At 44.8% G+C, this 18702-nt stretch overlaps 1 protein-coding gene across 2 annotated transcripts; it reads left to right on the forward strand.

The window, feature by feature from the left end:
* Positions 1–345: 345 nt before the first annotated feature.
* Positions 346–18408, forward strand: CUNH1orf50 (chromosome unknown C1orf50 homolog). 2 transcript variants are annotated; one of them, XM_089660040.1, is made up of 5 exons: positions 359–656; positions 6448–6563; positions 9173–9259; positions 14562–14693; positions 18078–18408. In XM_089660040.1, the coding sequence occupies exons 1-5, from the start codon at positions 623–625 to the stop codon at positions 18261–18263; spliced, it is 555 nt and encodes a 184-aa protein (XP_089516166.1). In that variant the 5' UTR covers positions 359–622; the 3' UTR covers positions 18264–18408. The 2 variants fall into 2 exon arrangements, with proteins under 2 accessions (XP_089516167.1, XP_089516166.1); XM_089660041.1 differs by lacking the exon at positions 9173–9259 and having other exon boundaries at positions 346–656.
* Positions 18409–18702: the final 294 nt, after the last annotated feature.

The raw sequence follows: 18702 nt of genomic DNA on the forward strand, positions 1-18702 counted from the left end.
ATGTAGCACACAAACCCCGCCCACCACTTCTAGAACTAGAGCACCGCCCCAAAGGAGTTTTAACTAATCAGAAATCGGCAAGGGGTATCCACCCAGATATATATATACAGAGCCGTCTACTGTGGATCGCTCATCAGAGGGTCAGCACTGGTGTAAATGAGCCCTACTTCCAAACTTGCAGAAAACAAGTTGACCCATATGATCCTACAAAATGCTCAGCTAGCCAGTGCATGCTGTGACTTGTAGTTCCACAGCACCAGATGGCGATACAACAGCCACAGTTCGGAGTCCTATGTGCACTAATGCTTCCTCTACAGCACTGGTCATGTGATAACCACGTGATAGACTCCACACGTCCTCTCAAGAGAAGCCATTTTTCATACTGGCGTATTGAATATTATTTCACCAACCAGCCAGGGTTTTGTTATGAAAGCCATAGTCTGAGGAGCTCTGCTGCTGATATTTAGACATAGAACGCTGAAGCCAATAGAAAGCAACAGTGATAATAAGCGGAGGGTACATGGAAACTTTTCCCCCAAACAAAGATGGCCGCCGTGGTTTCAGTGCTGTTTTGTAACCTGTCTGCACGCGTGTGGAGTACAAGGTGTAGAAGGTTCGGATCATGGAGAAGAGCCCCCAAGAACACGTTACTACAGGTGAACTATGGATGTCTGTTATCTGTAATACACAGAGCAGAGTGCACAACGTGCTTTATTGGCTGGACTGCAGTAAAGTGAGGTCTGGTTTCTAGGGGCAACTGCATGTCACGCCTTAGAGCCCAGTAACAGGTCCCAGTCCGCTGTGTTGCATGTACCGCACACTGGCTAACATGCATGGTGTTACGGCAGCTCATCCATGTGAATGGGGCACATACACAAAGTGCGTTGGTGTGTCGTCACAAGTCAGTGCACCGCATCACACCAACGCAGTAAAGCACCGTGCGCAGTGAAGCGTGTCTTAGGCCTCATACACACTGCCACCCCTACATTCAGGACAGCTAGACCTAGGAGTGCCAGGCCTTTGAAAGTATTGGCAACATCGCTGCTCCCCACATTTCTTGTCCTGAATTTAGATGTTCATGTTTAGTGTTCCTAAACCCCGGACCCTGCATTCACTATTTCTGATCTCCCACAGTACACACAACATGGAAATGCAATTATTGCAGTAAATATAAACTGCTAAATACTTTTTCTCATCAGCAATTAGAGCAGTCTTGTGACTTCAGCAGAGCACTGGTTAAAGCTTGTAGGAGGAGTTTTCTTTCTGCTCTAGGAGGCTGCAGAACCCCTGACCTCTCTCTGGACAGTGCTGATTGGCCCTGTGCTGATCACATGCACTCTCCCAAGAAAATAAAAAACCTCTAGCAATTCATACTAAACTGAGCATGTGCATGTGGCTATGGGTTTAGTCTGTCTTATCAGGTGGACATTTGAACAAGAGGAGGGGCAGAGAAAACAGGATCAAATGGCCTTTTTACACAATGCAGAGATTTAACCTTTTAGTTTCCACAGTGAGTATAACAAGCATGCTTTACTGCATATACAGACTGATTTTACTGTTGTGGGTTTAGTAACACTTTAAAGTGGTTGTAAACCTCAGACATGAAATATTAACAAAGCATATCCCTCTATAGTGTGTGCTTGTCTCAATCCAGAGCACTGGCCCCATGTACACGGGACACTTCTGAACGATGGAAACTAACTGCTGGAAAACGTAGGTTAAAAAAAGTCTGTTTAGCCACATTTATGTGCGTTTGCATTTAGAAGCGTTTTTTTAAAGTTGAGCACAGGAGTACCTCCCAAATGCACTGAAAAGTGGTAACTTATTAACTATTTCAGACTGTTTCAGAGAAATACAGAGAGTAGAAGCAGAGACAGCAGTATGTGTTGAGATAATTAGGTGGGAGTTTTTCATTAACATTTCCTTTGTTTCCATGGGTGGGAAAGGTGTCTGGTGGAGAGAGTCATTAAGTTCACCTGGCAGGGGGTCTGCATGAGAAATTTGAGGTGTGAATGGTCATTAACATATTTTTGTTTCCAAGGGTGGGAGAGGTCTGAGGTGTGAATTGGTCATTACAATGTGTGACAAGCTTGGTAGGAACATCCTGTGTTCAGTGTTTTGTCCAGCTGAGTACCTTGAAAATGCTTTGTATGCATTTTTCATGATGAAAAAAGGCTCTGAACAGCATTGGGAACTGGAAGAGTTAAAAAAAAAAAAATTTCAGATGCAAACAGTTATAAATACGATTTGCCGCGTTTAGCATTTGAAATGCTGATAGAAGTTTGCTGCTCAAAAAAATGACTGTAAACTCAATGCCTGTAAACAAAGATGTGTACATGAACACATAGGAAAACATTAGGGGGAGTTCAGGGGCTGCTGAAAAAAAACCGCTGAACAGCTCCTAAACGTGCGTTTATCAGCTGCAGTGTACGTGAACCCTTATTAGTGTCATTTCTGTCTGATGCTTTGTTCCTCTGCTATCAGCATGAATCACTTCTGACAAGTTTTCCTGACACCAAGAAAAAAGTGGTGACAGGGGAGGGAGCTCCAGCTGATTGACAGCCTCAGCTCTGTTCCTGAGATCTGTGTGGAGAGAGGTGTGTCCCTTCCCTCCAATCAGCTCTCAGAGGTCTCCTAACTGAGCCCTGCAGAGTGTAGCTTCAGCTCTCCACCCCCTTTTTTTGACAGCTCTCCAAGCTTTAGGCTCCATGCACTCTGATCGATTTAATAACGCTGGCAGCGTTCGCTGTGTAAGGCCACATTAAAAACATGCATTTTTCAGCTTTTTTGCATTAGCGTTTAGCCGTGTTTTCATTTGTTAGCGTTTTGTTTAGCAAAAAAATTTTTTTTTGCTAAAAATAAATTCCAAAAACACTGGTTTGCCACGTTTTACCATGTTTTTCAGCATTAGAGTGTTTTTACAGTTAAAAAACTCTGGAAACCCACTAGTTTAGGGTTTTTTTCTGGCCAAAAAACGCTGATTACAGCCTATGTGTGCATGGACACATAGGATAACATTCTGGGGAGTTTACTGGCTGTAGAAAAAAAAAAAGCAAAAGCCAAAAACAGCCGCTGTAAAAACATCCAGTGTGTATGAGGACTTATAAATTCAGCACTTTCAATGGATGTAGAAAATACAGATAAACAGGTACAACTTATGTAGGAGGATTTGTTTAAACTCTGTGTATCACCTGAAATCAGTCACTTCACTAGGTATATGTAAAGGTTTACAACCACTTTAACGATAGGTCACACTTGGGCGTGTGCATTTGCACATGCACACCACAGATACAGCAGGGGAAAGAAGTCACTGCCCATTTTTTAAAAACATACCGCTTGCAAAAATGCAGATGCTTTGCCAATGCATGGGGGTGTCATTAACCACTTTCCACCTGCCCACAGTACTTTTACTGGTACGTCACACCTGGCACATGCGTACTAGCGCGCCCCCTGGGCTGCGAAGCAGCATGATCTTGTTTCTGGTGGGCACAGAAAGAAAGAACACTATTTGTGTGAAAAAATTATATATATATATATATATATATATATATATATATATATATATATTAGGTACAGTGTTGCATGACCAAGTAATTGCCAGTTAAAGTAGCACATTGCTGAATAGCAATAAATGCCCTAGTTATGAAGGGGGTAAAACCTTCTGGAAGGCAAGTGGCTAAATGATTATAAAGAATCACTTTTTAGGGGGGCAGAGAAGAGCAGAGAGCGATGACTGACAATCACTGCTCTCTGCTCAGAGCGGCTGTGAGAACTTAGAGGTCAACGGTCATGTGATCGCTGAGTTCTCACACTTAGAGCCGGCTGGACATATGCAGCAGTGGACCCATATTAAGTATAATTGGGGGGGGGGGGCTCTTTTACCTGCTCTGTGTAATGGTTTTGCACGAAGAAGCATCAATCCTCCTCTTCTGAGGTCCCCTGCTACTGGCTCCACTACTGGTTACTTCCCCCCTTAGCGAGCTGCTTGCTATGGGAGGCATTGTGCTCACTCCCAAGCCAGCTCTGTGTGTCCATAAACACAAAGAGCGTGGCTCAGCCCCACTCCCTCCTCACTAGCTGTGATTGACGACAGCAGGAGCCAATGGCTCCTGCTGCTGCTTTTGAGCCAATGGGGAAGGAGAGAGCTGATGCTCTTGTGCAGATCACTGAACCGAGATCAGGCTCAGGTAAATATGATGGGGGCTGCAAGCAGAAGGTTTTGTTTTTTTTTTAACCTTAAAGTGGTAATAAATTCCAGCAAAAAAAAAAAAACTGGGCCCCCGGGTGGTTTAAAGTTATTTATATATATATAATTTTTTTTTTTTTAACTAACATGTTATACTTACCTTGATCCTCCTGTTCTCGGGTCCCTTGCTGGTGCTCCTCGCCCCTCCTTCTGAGTGCCCCCAGAGCATGTAACTTTCTCTGGGGGCACCCAAGCAGGAATGCTCCTGAGCCACGGCTCTGCAGCCGTGACTTGGCCCCCTCCCGCTCCTGATTGGCTAACTGACTGTGATTGAGCCAATGGCACTCGCAGCTGCCTCAGCCAATCGGGAGTGAGAGTCCCCGTAGAGCTAAGGCTCTTGTGGACATCTCTGGTGGAATGAACCCATATAGGTCCTCTGCTTTTAAGGCCCCCTGCACGTGGAGATATCTAGCTACTGTGTGCGCATTTTGATGATTTAGTGTGCTTGGGAGGCACAGATGCAGCGTCCAGCCCAAGATGGCGGTGCCAATTGAGGGGCTCTTTAGCCGCTAGGATTGCTTTCACAAAGGAGAACATCGCCGGCTGAAAAACAATACCGGGATGATGCCTGCAGCTGCATGCATGATCCTGGTGTAGCCACTGAAAATATGGGTATGTCATGGGGCATCAGGTGGTTAAGGCCACACATGTGCATTGTGCCTGCTTGAGTTCTGGGTCTAAAATGGGCCATACGCAGTCCGCTAATTTCATTCTAAAGCCCTTAAAATTTTGTCCACACCTGCCACATGAATGGAATCTTAAATAGGTTTCATTACAATATGTACATCTTTTTCTGAATGAAAACCACATATTCCATTATGCTCCTAAGATTTTCATCATTATGGTCAAAAACGAACCAATTTGTTCCCACTAACCATTAAAAAAAAAAAAATCAATGATTCTTCTGAAAACATTTTTGAACAAAATTCCACTGGTGTATGGCTAGAATTAGGACCGCACATGCGCAATGTGGCTGGGTTGGCAAGGAATCATGGGATATTTAATTCTAAAGCCATATACCATAACAACTACAGTTGTGACATCATCCATCTGCGACAGCCAATCAGAGAAAGTAATGGGACAGCAAGTTCCAGTCCCACTGCCTGAACACAGCGCTATATCCTGTGTGTATCTGAGACTACGTACAGGATATCGTATGTACTCTCCAGCGCCTCAGGATATGCACAGCCAAAAGGGAAGCCAAGGGTACCAGGACAGCGACAACCAAAGGAAATGCTTCAGGGGTGCAGCCCTCCTCAGACGGGGAAATCAGCCACTGGATAGAGAGAAAACAGGTGGCGCACACACCTAGTGCATTATCCAAGGTTTATTTTAGGAATTAAATCATAAAAACATACTCACAGACGAAGCATGTATCTAAAAAGCATAGAAAAATGACAATGGCCACAACGGCGGGCAAGGTGTTCTCACTGTCAGTGCGGTCAAATGGCTGACGCGTTTCGGGGACGAATCCCTTTCATCAGAGCTGATGACCAACCTCTGATGTATGATGAATGGAAAGTAAGAGCCTTGCAGTTGAGGCATCAACAGCAAGGCTCTTACTTTCCATTCATCATACATCAGCATCAGAGGTTGGTCATCAGCTCTGAGGAAAGGGATTCGTCCCCGAAACGCGTCAGCCATTTGACCGCACTGACGGTGAGAACACCTTGCCTGCCGTTGTGGCCATTGTCATTTTTCTATGCTTTTTAGATACATGCTTCGTCTGTGAGTATGTTTTTATGATTCTTTCATTCCTACAATAAACCTTGGATAATGCACTAGGTGTGTGCGCCACCTGTTTTCTCTCTATCCTGAGACTACGTACAGTTAATAGAGCGTGTTCAGCAAGTGCATCTGTTAATGTTTTTGGGCCAGCTTGGCTGAAAGGAACTATTTGAAGGGACATGAAACATGGAGTTAGGCTTTAAAGTGAAACTAGAATTCCTATACTTTCTTCCCCTTTATCAGTGTTCACTCCCCCACTTGCCGTTCCATCTTTGCCCTAGTTTGAAATCTTCGGGCATGTTTATTGGCCAGCCTTGGATGACATAACTCTTGTTCATGCACAAGGGAGCCGATTCATCCTAGTACCATGGCATGCCAAGAATTAGCTATGCATGCTGTAATTGGTTCCCTTTAACGTGTACTAATTTTGTTTAACTTATTACTGTAAATGTATGTGATCTTTTATGTTTCAGTGACCTTGGTAGAAAGCAGTTCGAACCCTTCAGGGCTCCAGCTGGTCAGCACCTATCATACCAATCGTGTAGGAGACCCTTCCAACCTTGTGGAATTGGCCCAGCAGGTGCAGAAGGTCAGAACGCACCTTGGTTTTTTTAATGCTAGTATTAGAATAGGTTCCAGGATGTCGGTGTGTAAATGGGAGTAATCAAATCCTAAATAGCGACTGTAGATGGTACTACAACCACTAGAGGATAAAGTACAAGTCACAAGGATTGAGCTCTGCTAAGAACTTAGGGGCCTATTTAGAAAGTCAATTGTTTATTTTGCCTTAATCCTCCATATTTTATGGTTTCTCTTAGTGATTTTCTTTCCTTCCACTTGTGGTTGAAGCAAAGAAAAACCATTTCCCTATCAACTCAGTCAGTGTTGATGGGGGGGGGGGGAATCCCTCTCTCAGCGTTATTGTGTACTGCTGGCAGTGAGGCTTCCCGGCCAGCAGAACACAATGATTACTGCTTGCTTCTATAGCCAACGGCAGCAATCTCATGTAAAAAATCCGACAGGCTGGTTATACCCAAGTCAGTCAATGGATCTACTTGGCTACAATTAGCCTACCAATAGATAGATCAAGATTTGGCTGATTCCTGCTGAACCGGTCGAGATTTGATCCATCTATGGCCATCTTAAAAAGCAACTTGAAATGCCTTGTAAAAAAAGATGAAAAGGAAGATTTTCAAGTTGAGGTTTTTGTACAATACAACTTGAACATAACATTGTAAAACCCTTTGGAATGTGTGTGACTGGCTTTAAGGCCTCAGATTAACCATTTGACAACTGGGCTATAGCTGAATGACGGCTACAGCGCAGTTGTCCAGTTCTGGGAGGGCGTCACATGACGTCCTCCCAGAACGCGCCCTCCCGCGCACCCCCAGCGGCGTGCACCTGGCGATCTCCGTGATCGCTGGGTCCTATGGACGGAGCTGATCTCATGATGTGGTAAAAGGCCAATCACAGCGGTCTTTTACCACATGATCAGCTGTGTCCAATGACACAGCAGATCATCAGGTAAATGCAGTTGCTGGTTGTAGGCTGCACTTTCCTCACGCTGTCACAGTACTGTCGATTTTATTTATTTATTTCAGGTACTTACATAGCGCAGTCAATTTACGCAGCACTTTACAAACACATCAGTCCCTAACCCGCAAGGGGGGCGTACAATCTAAAGTCCCTAACTTACATTCATACATACACATACTAGGGCCAATTTAGACAGGATCCAATTAACCTACCAGCATGTCTTTGGAGTGTGGAAGGAAACCCACGCAGTCACAGGGAGAACATGCAAACTCCAGGCAGGTGGTGCCGGGGTTTGGATTTGAACCAACGTCCCTAGTACTGCCAGGCAGAAGTGCCAACCATTTAGCCACTGTGCAACCGGCAATTGTCAGAAAAGAAATCGGCTCTGATGATCAGTGCCCAGCAGTGCCACCCACCTGTACCCTTCAGTACCACCCAGCAGTGCAGCATCATCAGCACCGCCTATCAGTGCTGCCTATTCATGCCACCTCATCAGTGCTGCTTATCAGTGCAGCCTCATCAATGCACATCAGTGAAAGAGAAAAATTACCTGTTTGCAAAATTTTATAATAGAAACAAAGAAAAAAATAAAACACCCAATGGTGATTAAATACCACCAAAAGAAAGCTCTATTTGTGTGAAAAAAAGATAGAAGTTTCATATTGGTATAGTGTTGCATTTGTCATTGTCATTCAAAGTGTGACAGCGCTGAAAGCTGAAAATTGGCCTGGGCAGGAAGGAGCTATAAGTCCCCGGTAGGCAAGTGGTTACAAAAGGCATATCCTTTCTGCAGTCTTTTTTTTCTTCTTTTCTTTCTTTTTTTAAGAAAGCAGTCATATCCTGAGTAGAAAAGTCTGTCCCCTGTCAGCATGCTCTCTGAGGAAGCCGTGTTCTCTCTGCAAAGGTCTTACATATCTGCAGCCAGAGCTCTCCAACAGCAGAGAACATGAGCTTTGCTGATTGCAGAGCTGTAGGTGTGACTCGGTAGGGGGGTGTATCAGTCCTCTGCAGAGAGACCACTATTTCCACACAAATTGCTGGCAGGGGACAGGCCTTTCTAATTAGGCTGTAGCTGTTTTGTAGGGGATACATACCATAAGACTTTGCATACTTTGTTTGGATGCACCTGAAATATGTTTAGCTACTTTAAACTGAAAACTGCACACTGATAAATAAAGTGCCTATTTCTGCTCTTCATATTTGAAGCCTCTACCACTCTCATACACACATAAGGCCACATTTTGGAAGTAAGACTAGTAATCTAAAGCATGTTTATACCATAGGCTGGTACTGCTAGAGTAAGAGTTTAGATTACATTCAGATGAGCTTCTAATACAGTGCTCTGTGCAGACATTGTTCCATCTATGGCGGAACCCTTCTGGAGAGGCCATAGCAAGAGTAGGCAGCCGTCACTCAAAGACTAGGTCCTTAATCCCCAAACGTGAAATGTGAACTGAGTCACACACACTATTAGACCAGTCGGGTTATGAGCGCTTGGCAGGAATAACAACTACCTGAAGATGATCATTATCCAATGGGAGAAAAGTACAAACCATCTGACATTTTCAGCAAAGGCCTTTAGCAGCTACTGATATCATCATTGCACATAATGTATTGTGATAGAAATGTATTCATGATAAAGTCATTATTTATCACCTCCAGGCTGATGATTTCATAAGAGCAAATGCCTGCAACAAGCTGACGGTGATAGCGGAGCAGATCCGGGTGTTACAGGAGCAGGCGAGGAGGGTAAGTACAGAGGTGTGATGTAGACAGTTTGTAGAAATGTGTGTCTTCCCTGAATTTAAGAGGCAACTCTAGATTAAGGTGGTACAAATAATCCACAGCTAGAGTGGGGGGTGTAAGTGATGCAGCTCGTCTACAAAGCTCGAATGCCTATAGCAGGGGTCCTCAAACTACGGCCCGCGGGCCACATGCGGCCCGCCGAGGCCATTTATCCGGGCCGCCGGCAGGGGCGTATTTTTCACAAGGCTCCGGTCCCAGTCCCACGATGATCCAGTCCAGGAAGCGCTGCTCCTTCATTCACTCCGGCCACTCCCTCACTCCTGCCGCTCAGCTCCGCCTCCTCACCGGTGTTTGGGCGCCAGAACTGTAGCTCAGGAAAGGCATACAGGCGGCCAATCACCTGCGAGGAGGCGGAGCCGAGAGGCCCAGCGAACATCGAGTGAGGGAGAGGCCAGAGTGAAGAAGGACAGCTAACAGGTAAGTGTGCCGTGCTGATGGTGCTCCTGACACCATCACTGACACCAACGATGGGGCACTATTCCCCCACCCCCCCCCGCTGACACCAACGATGGGGCACTATTCCTCCCCCCCCCGCTGACACCAACGATGGGGCACTATTCCTCCCCCCCCCCGCTGACACCAACGATGGGGCAGTATTCCTCCCCCTACTGACACCAACGATGGGGCAGTATTCCTCCCCCTACTGACACCAACGATGGGGCAGTATTCCTCCCCCTACTGACACCAACGATGGGGCAGTATTCCTCCCCCTACTGACACCAACGATGGGGCAGTATTCCTCCCCCTACTGACACCAACGATGGGGCAGTATTCCTCCCCCTACTGACACCAACGATGGGGCAGTATTCCTCCCCCTACTGACACCAACGATGCGGCAGTATTCCTCCCCCTACTGACACCAACGATGGGGCAGTATTCCTCCCCCTACTGACACCAACGATGGGGCAGTATTCCTCCCCCTACTGACACCAACGATGGGGCAGTATTCCTCCCCCTACTGACACCAACGATGGGGCAGTATTCCTCCCCCTACTGACACCAACGATGGGGCAGTATTCCTCCCCCTACTGACACCAACGATGGGGCAGTATTCCTCCCCCTACTGACACCAACGATGGGGCAGTATTCCTCCCCCTACTGACACCAACGATGGGGCAGTATTCCTCCCCCTACTGACACCAACGATGGGGCAGTATTCCTCCCCCTACTGACACCAACGATGGGGCAGTATTCCTCCCCCTACTGACACCAACGATGGGGCACTATTCCTCCCCCTACTGACACCAACGATGGGGCACTATTCCTCCCCCTACTGACACCAACGATGGGGCACTATTCCTCCCCCTACTGACACCAACGATGGGGCACTATTCCTCCCCCTACTGACACCAACGATGGGGCACTATTCCTCCCCCTACTGACACCAACGATGGGGCACTATTCCTCCCCCTACTGACACCAACGATGGGGCACTATTCCTCCCCCTACTGACACCAACGATGGGGCACTATTCCTCCCCCTACTGACACCAACGATGGGGCACTATTTCGCTCCATAAGACACACTTGGGGGGGAAATGTCTGTGCGTCTTATGGAGCGGCCGGCCCAGTATTCCTGCCGCCGTTGTATGTCCGCAGTCTCTGGTCATCTCCTGTACTGTGTCCGCATTTGTTCATAGGTTTTTTTTTTAAACTATAGTCCAGCCCCACAACGGTCTGAAGGACAGTGAACTGGCCCAGTTTAAAAAGTTTGAGGACCCCTTGCCTATAGTCTACACAGTCTTCTGATGCACCCATGGAAGTAAACTTCAGAGATTTGTAATAGATTTTAGATTTCTCCAATAAGTTGGATCTGACAACCAGGGCACTTACGTAGGCCATAGATTATGACATTTTCTTTCCTTCCACTATGGGTTGTGGCAGAATTGGTTTATAACAGATTTTAGATTTCTCCAATAAGTTGGATCTGACAACCAGGGCACTTAAGCAGGCCATAGATTATGAGTTTCTTTCCTTCCACCATGGGTCGTTGTGGCTGAATTGGTTTTCCTTTTTTGATACTTTTTTTTCCTTCTATTTTCACCTGGTAATCCTGCCATTAACTCACTTCCTGTCCTAGGGTGACAACTGTAGTGAGCAGAACTGTCACCTTAGGACAGGTAGGGTGATAGCACCACATAGCACCTCCTACCCTTCCCTATAACAGGGGGAGGTGTTTTGCTGTCCATGGAGAGAATGGAACAATGCTAACTGATAACAGTCCAGAGGCAGAGAGCACATGAAGTTATCTGCTCACAAAATTTCTGTCTGGATGAATAGCTAATATTTTTTGCACTTGTTGAACAGATGCAAGAAAATGCTTCCAATGCATATGTAACGGACCAAAAAAAGAGGAATTTATTTGTAGAGTTTACCATCTTTGGTAAGGTTATACTAGGTTCTCGAGGCAGGTACATCCAGGTGCCCATTAGATTGCTCAGTTTATCCTAGGAACACCCAGGGGCCCAAGTGCTCTACTAGGCAAATTTCAAACACACAGTTGATTCCTTCCTATTGGTCAGTGAGAGACCTACCATTGTTTTAGGCAGCGCCACAGGATGACATGCAGAGAGTATGAGGTATTTAGCTGTGAGAATAACACTTTCCTTAAAACCTTGTGGGGGGGCCGGCACAAAACTAGCTGGCAAGGGGATTGTGTAGTTGGAGCCTCTGGTAGCCTAAACTGAGAAGCAAGTTTTGCAGGGAGATGGTCTCCAGTGGACCACTTCACAGTTAAGCTGGCCATAGATGGATCAAATCTTGGCCAGTTCAGCAGGGCCTGGATCCATCTGTTGGTAGGCTGACTGTGCTAAAGTTGATTTTGGTTAGTGTTGATGGGGGGGTCGGTCAAATGATTTGCTGGAAGAAAAGAAAATCAAGTCATCCAAGGCTCGCCTTATACTGTGCTTTTTCACTGGTCAGTTAGAATTTGTGGGTCTTATTAGGAATTAAAAAAAATGATTATATATAAAAAAATCTCCTGACAGGTTTTTTTGCCATGTCCCATTGTAGAGATTTCCCTTTACTTCCTTTCCCAGTCGCAACAGGAAGTTGTCTCCAAAGTGAGGGACATCCCCTTTTATGCAGTTGTCGCCAGAACTAGTGTTCTAATTGGAAGATCTCTCCTGTTCTGGTGACAACTGAAACTAAGTTTTCCTTTCACTTTTATTCTCAGTGATAAGGGTCACAGAATTATTAGAGAGGGTGAATCTTTACACACACACACACACGTTATACTTACCTGCTCTGTGCAGGGGTTTTGCACAGAGCAGCCCCCTCTTCTCGGATGTCCTGTCAGCATTCCTGGCCTCCTCCCCCTTGCCAAGTGCCTCCAAAACAGGCTCGCTCCAGAACCACAGCTCTGCTTGTTTATTCACACTCAGAGCCGTGGCTCAGCCCTGCCACCTTCTCTCTCCTCATTGTCTCATTTCTTCTTCTTGACAGCAGTGGGAGCCAATGGCTTTTGCTGCTGTCGCAGCCAATGAGGAGGGAGAGTTCCCAAAGAGCCGAGGCTCTTGTGCACAAGGCTGGAGCGCGATGGAACTCAGGCAAGTATTAGGGGGGCTGCTGCACACAGAAGGTTTTTCACCTTCATGCACAGTATGCATGAAGAAAAAAAATTTTTTTGCGCCTTTACAAGCACTTTAATTCCAAAGTCAGGATCAGAAAGGCAACACAAAATAGTATTTTCTGTATATCAAAGGTAAGTAGGCATTATCTGGTGCTTCTCACATGCAGAAATACACTGTATTGCCAAAAGTATTGCGCCAGCACTCCAACATCATTGGATTCAGGTGTTCCAATCACCTCCATGGCCACAGGTGGTATTATAACAAAGTGGAAGCAACTGGGAACAACAGCAACTCAGCCACAAAGTGGTAGGCCATGTAAAACGATAGAGCGGGGTCAGTGCATGCTGAAGCGCACAGTGTGCAGAAGTCGGCAATTGTCTGCAGATTCAACAGCTAAAGACCTCCAAACTTCATGTGAACATCAGATTAGCACAACAGTGCGTAGAGATCTTCATGGAATGGGTTCCCATGGCCGAGCAGCTGCATCCAAGCTTTATATCACCAAGTGCAATGCAAACGTCGGATGCCGTGGTATAACGCATGCTGCCACTGGACTGTAGAGCAGTGGAGACGTGTTCTCTGGAGTGATGAATTACGCTTCTCTGTCTGGCAATCCGATGGACGTGTCTGGGTTTGGCGGTTACCAGAACAGTACTTGCCTGACTGCATTGTGCCAAGTGTAAAGTTTGGTGGAGGGGGGATTATAGTGTTGGGTTGTTTTTCAGGGGTTGGGCTTGGCCCCTTAGTTCTAGGGAAGGGAACTCTTATGAAGTCAGCATATCAAGATATTTTGGACAATTTCAGGCTCCCACTTTGTGGGAATAGTTTTGGGATGGCCCCTTCCTGTTCCAACATGACTGCGCACCAGTACACAAAGCAAGGTCCATAAAGACATGGATGAGCGATTTTGTGGTGGTGGAACTTGACTGGCCTGCACAGAGTCCTGACCTCAACCTGATAGAACACCTTTGGGACAAATTAGAGTGAAGACTGTGAGCCCGGCCATCTCCGGCATCAGTGCCTGACCTCACAAATGTGCTTCTGGAAGAATGGTCAAACATTCCCATAGACACCCTCCTAAAGCTTTTGAACAGCCTTCCCAGAAGAGTTGCAGCTGTTATAGCTGCAAAGGGTGGGCCAACTCAATATTGAACCCTACGGACTAAAACTGGGATGCCATTAAAGTTAATTTGCGTAAAAAGGCAGGCATCCCAATACTTGGCAATATAGTGTATATATTAGGGAGGACAGATCATGTTCTAGGGTCGAATCCCAATCACGGCACTACCTGCATAGAGTCTGAATGCTCTCCCTGTGCCTGCGTGGGTTTCCTCTCACACTCCAAAGACATGCTGGTAGGTGAATTGGCTCCTGTCTAAATTGGCCCTAGTATGTGTATGTATGAATATGTTAGGGACCTTAGATTGTACGTTCCTTGAAGGTTAGGGACTGATGTGAATGTACAATATATGTAAAGCGCTGCCTAAATTGATGGCGCTATACAAGTACCTGTAATAAATATGTAGTGTGTTAAGATGTGCATTACAACTTGGTTTCACTGGTTCACATTTATATATAGATTCCAGAATATTTTGCCTTGTATGCTCTATGAACTGACCACAGGAAGTATATTAAAATCGATCTTACCCAATTAATTGTCTCCATTGTACACAGGTATTGGAAGATGCCAAGAGAGATGCTGATTTACACCATGCAGCTTGTAATGTGGTAAAGAAACCTGGAAATATCTATTACTTGTATAAACGAGAAAGTGGGCAGAGGTACTTTTCCATTCTCTCACCAAAGGTAAGACCAATGGGCTTTCACCGTTTATTCAAAATCCACTCCTAGACCATGAGGAGTGGTCAGATCATTCTCTGGCAATGGGTTCACAAACACTGGGCTTGGCTGAGTGTCATGTATACTTCTATTTGCAGGGGATGAATGAGGCTGACAGGTGTTTGTCCTGTTGCTTGTCTGCTTCTCAGTGGGATTAAGGCTTCCTGAAAAGAGGAGATTGTGGCCTAATTTGTCCAGATCGGGAGATTGTCACCTAGTGGTGCTCAAAAACTAAATTCACATAGCATAATCTACTCTCATCCACACACACTGACAAAAAAAAGAAACAAGGTAAAAAAGAGCATTCATAGATAGTCACTGACCTGACGCAAACATAGATGGCAGATCAGACATGACCTGCTGGATTCCTTTTCCAAGTCAATCATTCACTAGGTAGTGAAACCAACATCAGGATGAGAGCATCGTACCTGCACCTTTTAAAAACAATTTAGCCAAGGTACCTCCCATTTTTCTACCTTCACGTTTCCCTTTAGTCTGATATTAAAGCAATCTATATCATTCCTTCTGCTATCCCATTTAACAGTACTTGTTCTTAAAGTGTTACTAGACCCACAACAGCAAAATCAGTCTGTATATGTAGTAAAGCATGCTTGTTATACTCACTGTGGAAACTGTTTAAAAATTCTGTTTCATCCTGACTTCTTTGATCCTCCCCTTCCAGTGTCTCCCTCTTATCTCCTGATAAGACATCACTCTGCCCATGCTCAGTTTAGTGTGTATTGCTAGAGAGGTTTCTTTTTTTTTTTTTCTTGGAAGAGTGCATGTCAACAGCACAGGGCCAATCAGCACTATCCAGAGGTCAGGGGTTTTGCATCTTCCTAGAGTAGAAAGAAAACTCCTCCTACAAGCTTTAAACTATGCTCTGCTGGACAGTAATAGAAGTTACGAGACTGATCTAACTGCTGATGAGAAAAGGTATTTAGCAGTTTTTATTTACTAAAATAATTGCACTTCCATGTTGTGTGTACTGTGGGGGACCAGATATAGTGAATGCAGGGTCCGGGGTTTAGTAACACTTTAAAAGATGTTGTAATCTCTGTATTGCTTCCACTCTTTTGTCACATCTCTCTAGCAGTCCCTATGTAGCAGCTGTGAAAATTGAGGCTAGTAGGGTAAACTCAGACCTTTATGGGTTAAGTTGGTTCTTACACAGTCTGCCTTGATACAATAATATTACCCTACCTTTGTCAGTTGACTGGAACTATACATTTTTTTTTCTATTGGCCAAGATTGGCTAGTAGAAAAAATAATTTGAGACTATAAGGAAAAGAATTATAGATGCTAAAAGTAAATAATGATAAAGTGGATTTTTACATTACATTTTCAAGCTGCTCTCTAGGTATTGCTAGAGAGTCATGACATGAGAAAGGGAGTAAAAAGCAGCTTTATGCACAGGTACTCTTAGATGGAATAACAAAAGAAATAGTATGTCACTTGAGGACAGGTCCAAAAATTAGTGCTGCTTGTATGCCAAGCCTCTTTATTTTAGAATAGACTGGTGGGGTGCTAGAACCCTTGTTTACTGCTGCAGAGATGTGTGTCCTAGTGACCATTGTGTATGGTAAAGAAAGATAGCAAATCCAAAGTTGTCATAGGAATAGAGGGTGAGGAGGAAGCCCCCAGAGCAGACCAAGGCAGTAAAATATAGATGGGTTTTTAACCATTCCATACTCTTGTTAAAATTATACAATTTTTGACTGAATATACAACTAAATAATTTTTTAGTACCTGCTTAGAATAAAAGCTGAATTCCATGAGTCTGTGAGAGAGGAGAGAAGCACAGAAAGCAGCTATGCCATTCCCTCCCCTGTGCTGCCCATTCACAGAAGCCTTTGTATTTTGTGAATGAGTTCACACAATAGAAAGGCTTCTGTGACTGGACGGGCATAGTAGCTGCATGGACTCTTTAAGGGGCTGTGACCAGCAGAGTCCAGCATGGGAGCTCTGGAAGCTATGCTTCTGGAGCACAAATAACCTGTCAGAAATAATAGACAAGCCCAGGAGGTAGCAGGCACCTGGTTGAACTTAAAGCAGAGGTCCAGTCAAAATAAAAAAATAAATAGAAGTCAGCAGCTACAAAGACTGTAGTTGCTGACTTTTAAAAACCAGACACTCTCCTGTGCCACGATGCCTTAGTGTGCACACCTGTCCTGTGTCCCTGGTGCTGGCATCTTCATTGTGGGCACCTGGCTGTGACAGCTCGCAGCTTCACAGGCAGGTGCCCACTACGCATGCGTGAGTGGCGCTGCATTTTGTGAATGGTCCCGTAGTCTTCTGGGACCTGTCACCTGTCCCAGAAGACTGCGGGGAGGACAACTTCCACTTCTGTTCACCTATGTGATCACAGTGGAAGTGGGAGCGGAACAGGTACCTGTCAAATTTGGGTAACCCCCTTTCCCCAGCTCCCCAAAGGTGCCATTCCTTAACGGGGAGCAAGCCTTAAAGTGGAACTTCCCCTTTTGGGTGGAGCTCCGCTTTAACTCATGAGTGCCTTCACTTTTGAAAACGTTGCTGAAATCCTGGAATTGAGCTTCAATGCTGATAAATTCTAAAACCTGATACAAGTTGCAGCTTAGCAACCTAGTTAAGCACAACTCCAGCTGAAACTTTTTATTTATGTTTGGCCAGAGTAGGAAGTCTTTTTGTTGCTTCCAATTTTCCCTCACGGTCTGTGTTTTAAAAAAAAACAAAAAACAGAATTTTGCTTAAAGCAGAGCTCCACCCAAATGGGAAGTTCCACTTCAAGTACAGGTCCCCGTGAGGAATTGGCACCTTTGGGGAGCTAGTACCTGATTTTGATAGATTTCCACTTCCACTGCGACCACCTGAGCAATCAAAAGCAGAAGTTGTCTCTCTTCCCCTCACTCTTCTGGGACATGAGACAGGATCACAAAGTGCAGCGCTACTCCAGTTTGGTAGCTGCTGACGTATTTTTTCAGCTTTGACTGGAGATCCACTTTAAAGTAGAATTTTAGGCAAAACTTTTTTTTTTTTTCCATTTTGGATAAAGCAAGGGAGGGTTATAATCCCTGTCAGATTTTTTTTTTTTTTCATTGCAGAGATTTCCCTTCATGGTCTGTCCCATAGCCAGACAGAACGTGAGGGGAAATCCATGCAAATTAAGGGATTTCCTTGGGAAAGATTTCCCTTCTAAAAGAAAATCACAAATTTTGGGTTGTCTTCAGAAAAGTAATACTTTCACCACCAGTGATAATGGTTAGGCTTAGAATGGGGTGGGAGTAGGTTTAGCCTTAGTTAGATTTTGACTGAATTTCCACTTTAAGCTTTTCTTTTTTTTAAACGCAATAACATTTTTCCTTCTTCACACAGGAATGGGGAAAGAGCTGTCCACATGAATTCATTGCTGCATACAAGCTTCAGCATGACATGTCCTGGACGCCCTTTGAGGAAATCGGAAAGCGGGATGTAGAAATTAATATAATTGATAAACTATTAAATGATCAGATTGCACTTCCATCATCAGCAGAACCCAACTTTAGAGGACTCACTAATTAATGTTTGGCAAATGCTTTGCGTCCCAGTGTGCTCAGTGGACATTCTGTCATCCTGCTGTATGAACAGTTCTAATCAGCAAGGAAATTGCATTCTCTTAATTTACAATAATTGGCTGTATGTAATTAAATTTGGTGTCAGTTGCTCATGCACTTGTATCATTTAAGCAGTTGTGCCTTTTATCCTTCCAATTATAAATAATGTTCTGTGATTATTTTTACTCTTCACAAAGTAGCTTGACTGTTGCAGTTTGTTTTATAATATTCAAAAGAAAATACAGTGGGGGAATTTACTATGACTGAAATGGACAGAATTTGGAGCTGCTGTTCATGGTAACCAATTAATGTCTGTCTTCAGCTTGTTCGGTAAAACTTTGAAAATGAAAGATATAAGCTGATTGGCTGTCATACACAGCTGCTCCACTCTTAGGCTGGCCATACAC

The sequence above is a fragment of the Staurois parvus genome, unplaced genomic scaffold (genome assembly GCF_062004578.1).
Source record: "Staurois parvus isolate SC_StPar_1 unplaced genomic scaffold, SC_StPar_1.0 ptg001200l, whole genome shotgun sequence".
Lineage (NCBI taxonomy): Eukaryota > Metazoa > Chordata > Amphibia > Anura > Ranidae > Staurois > Staurois parvus.

What these genes read in the sequence shown, in the direction of transcription:
- CUNH1orf50 (XM_089660040.1), top strand. Translation starts at nt 623, where the DNA reads ATGGAGAAGAGCCCCCAAGAACACGTTACTACAG. An exon ending in CCAAGAACACGTTACTACAG is followed by an intron (nt 657 to 6,447) that starts GTGAACTATGGA and finishes TTTATGTTTCAG; the next exon opens with TGACCTTGGTAGAAAGCAGT. An exon ending in TTTCCATTCTCTCACCAAAG is followed by an intron (nt 14,694 to 18,077) that starts GTAAGACCAATG and finishes TTCTTCACACAG; the next exon opens with GAATGGGGAAAGAGCTGTCC.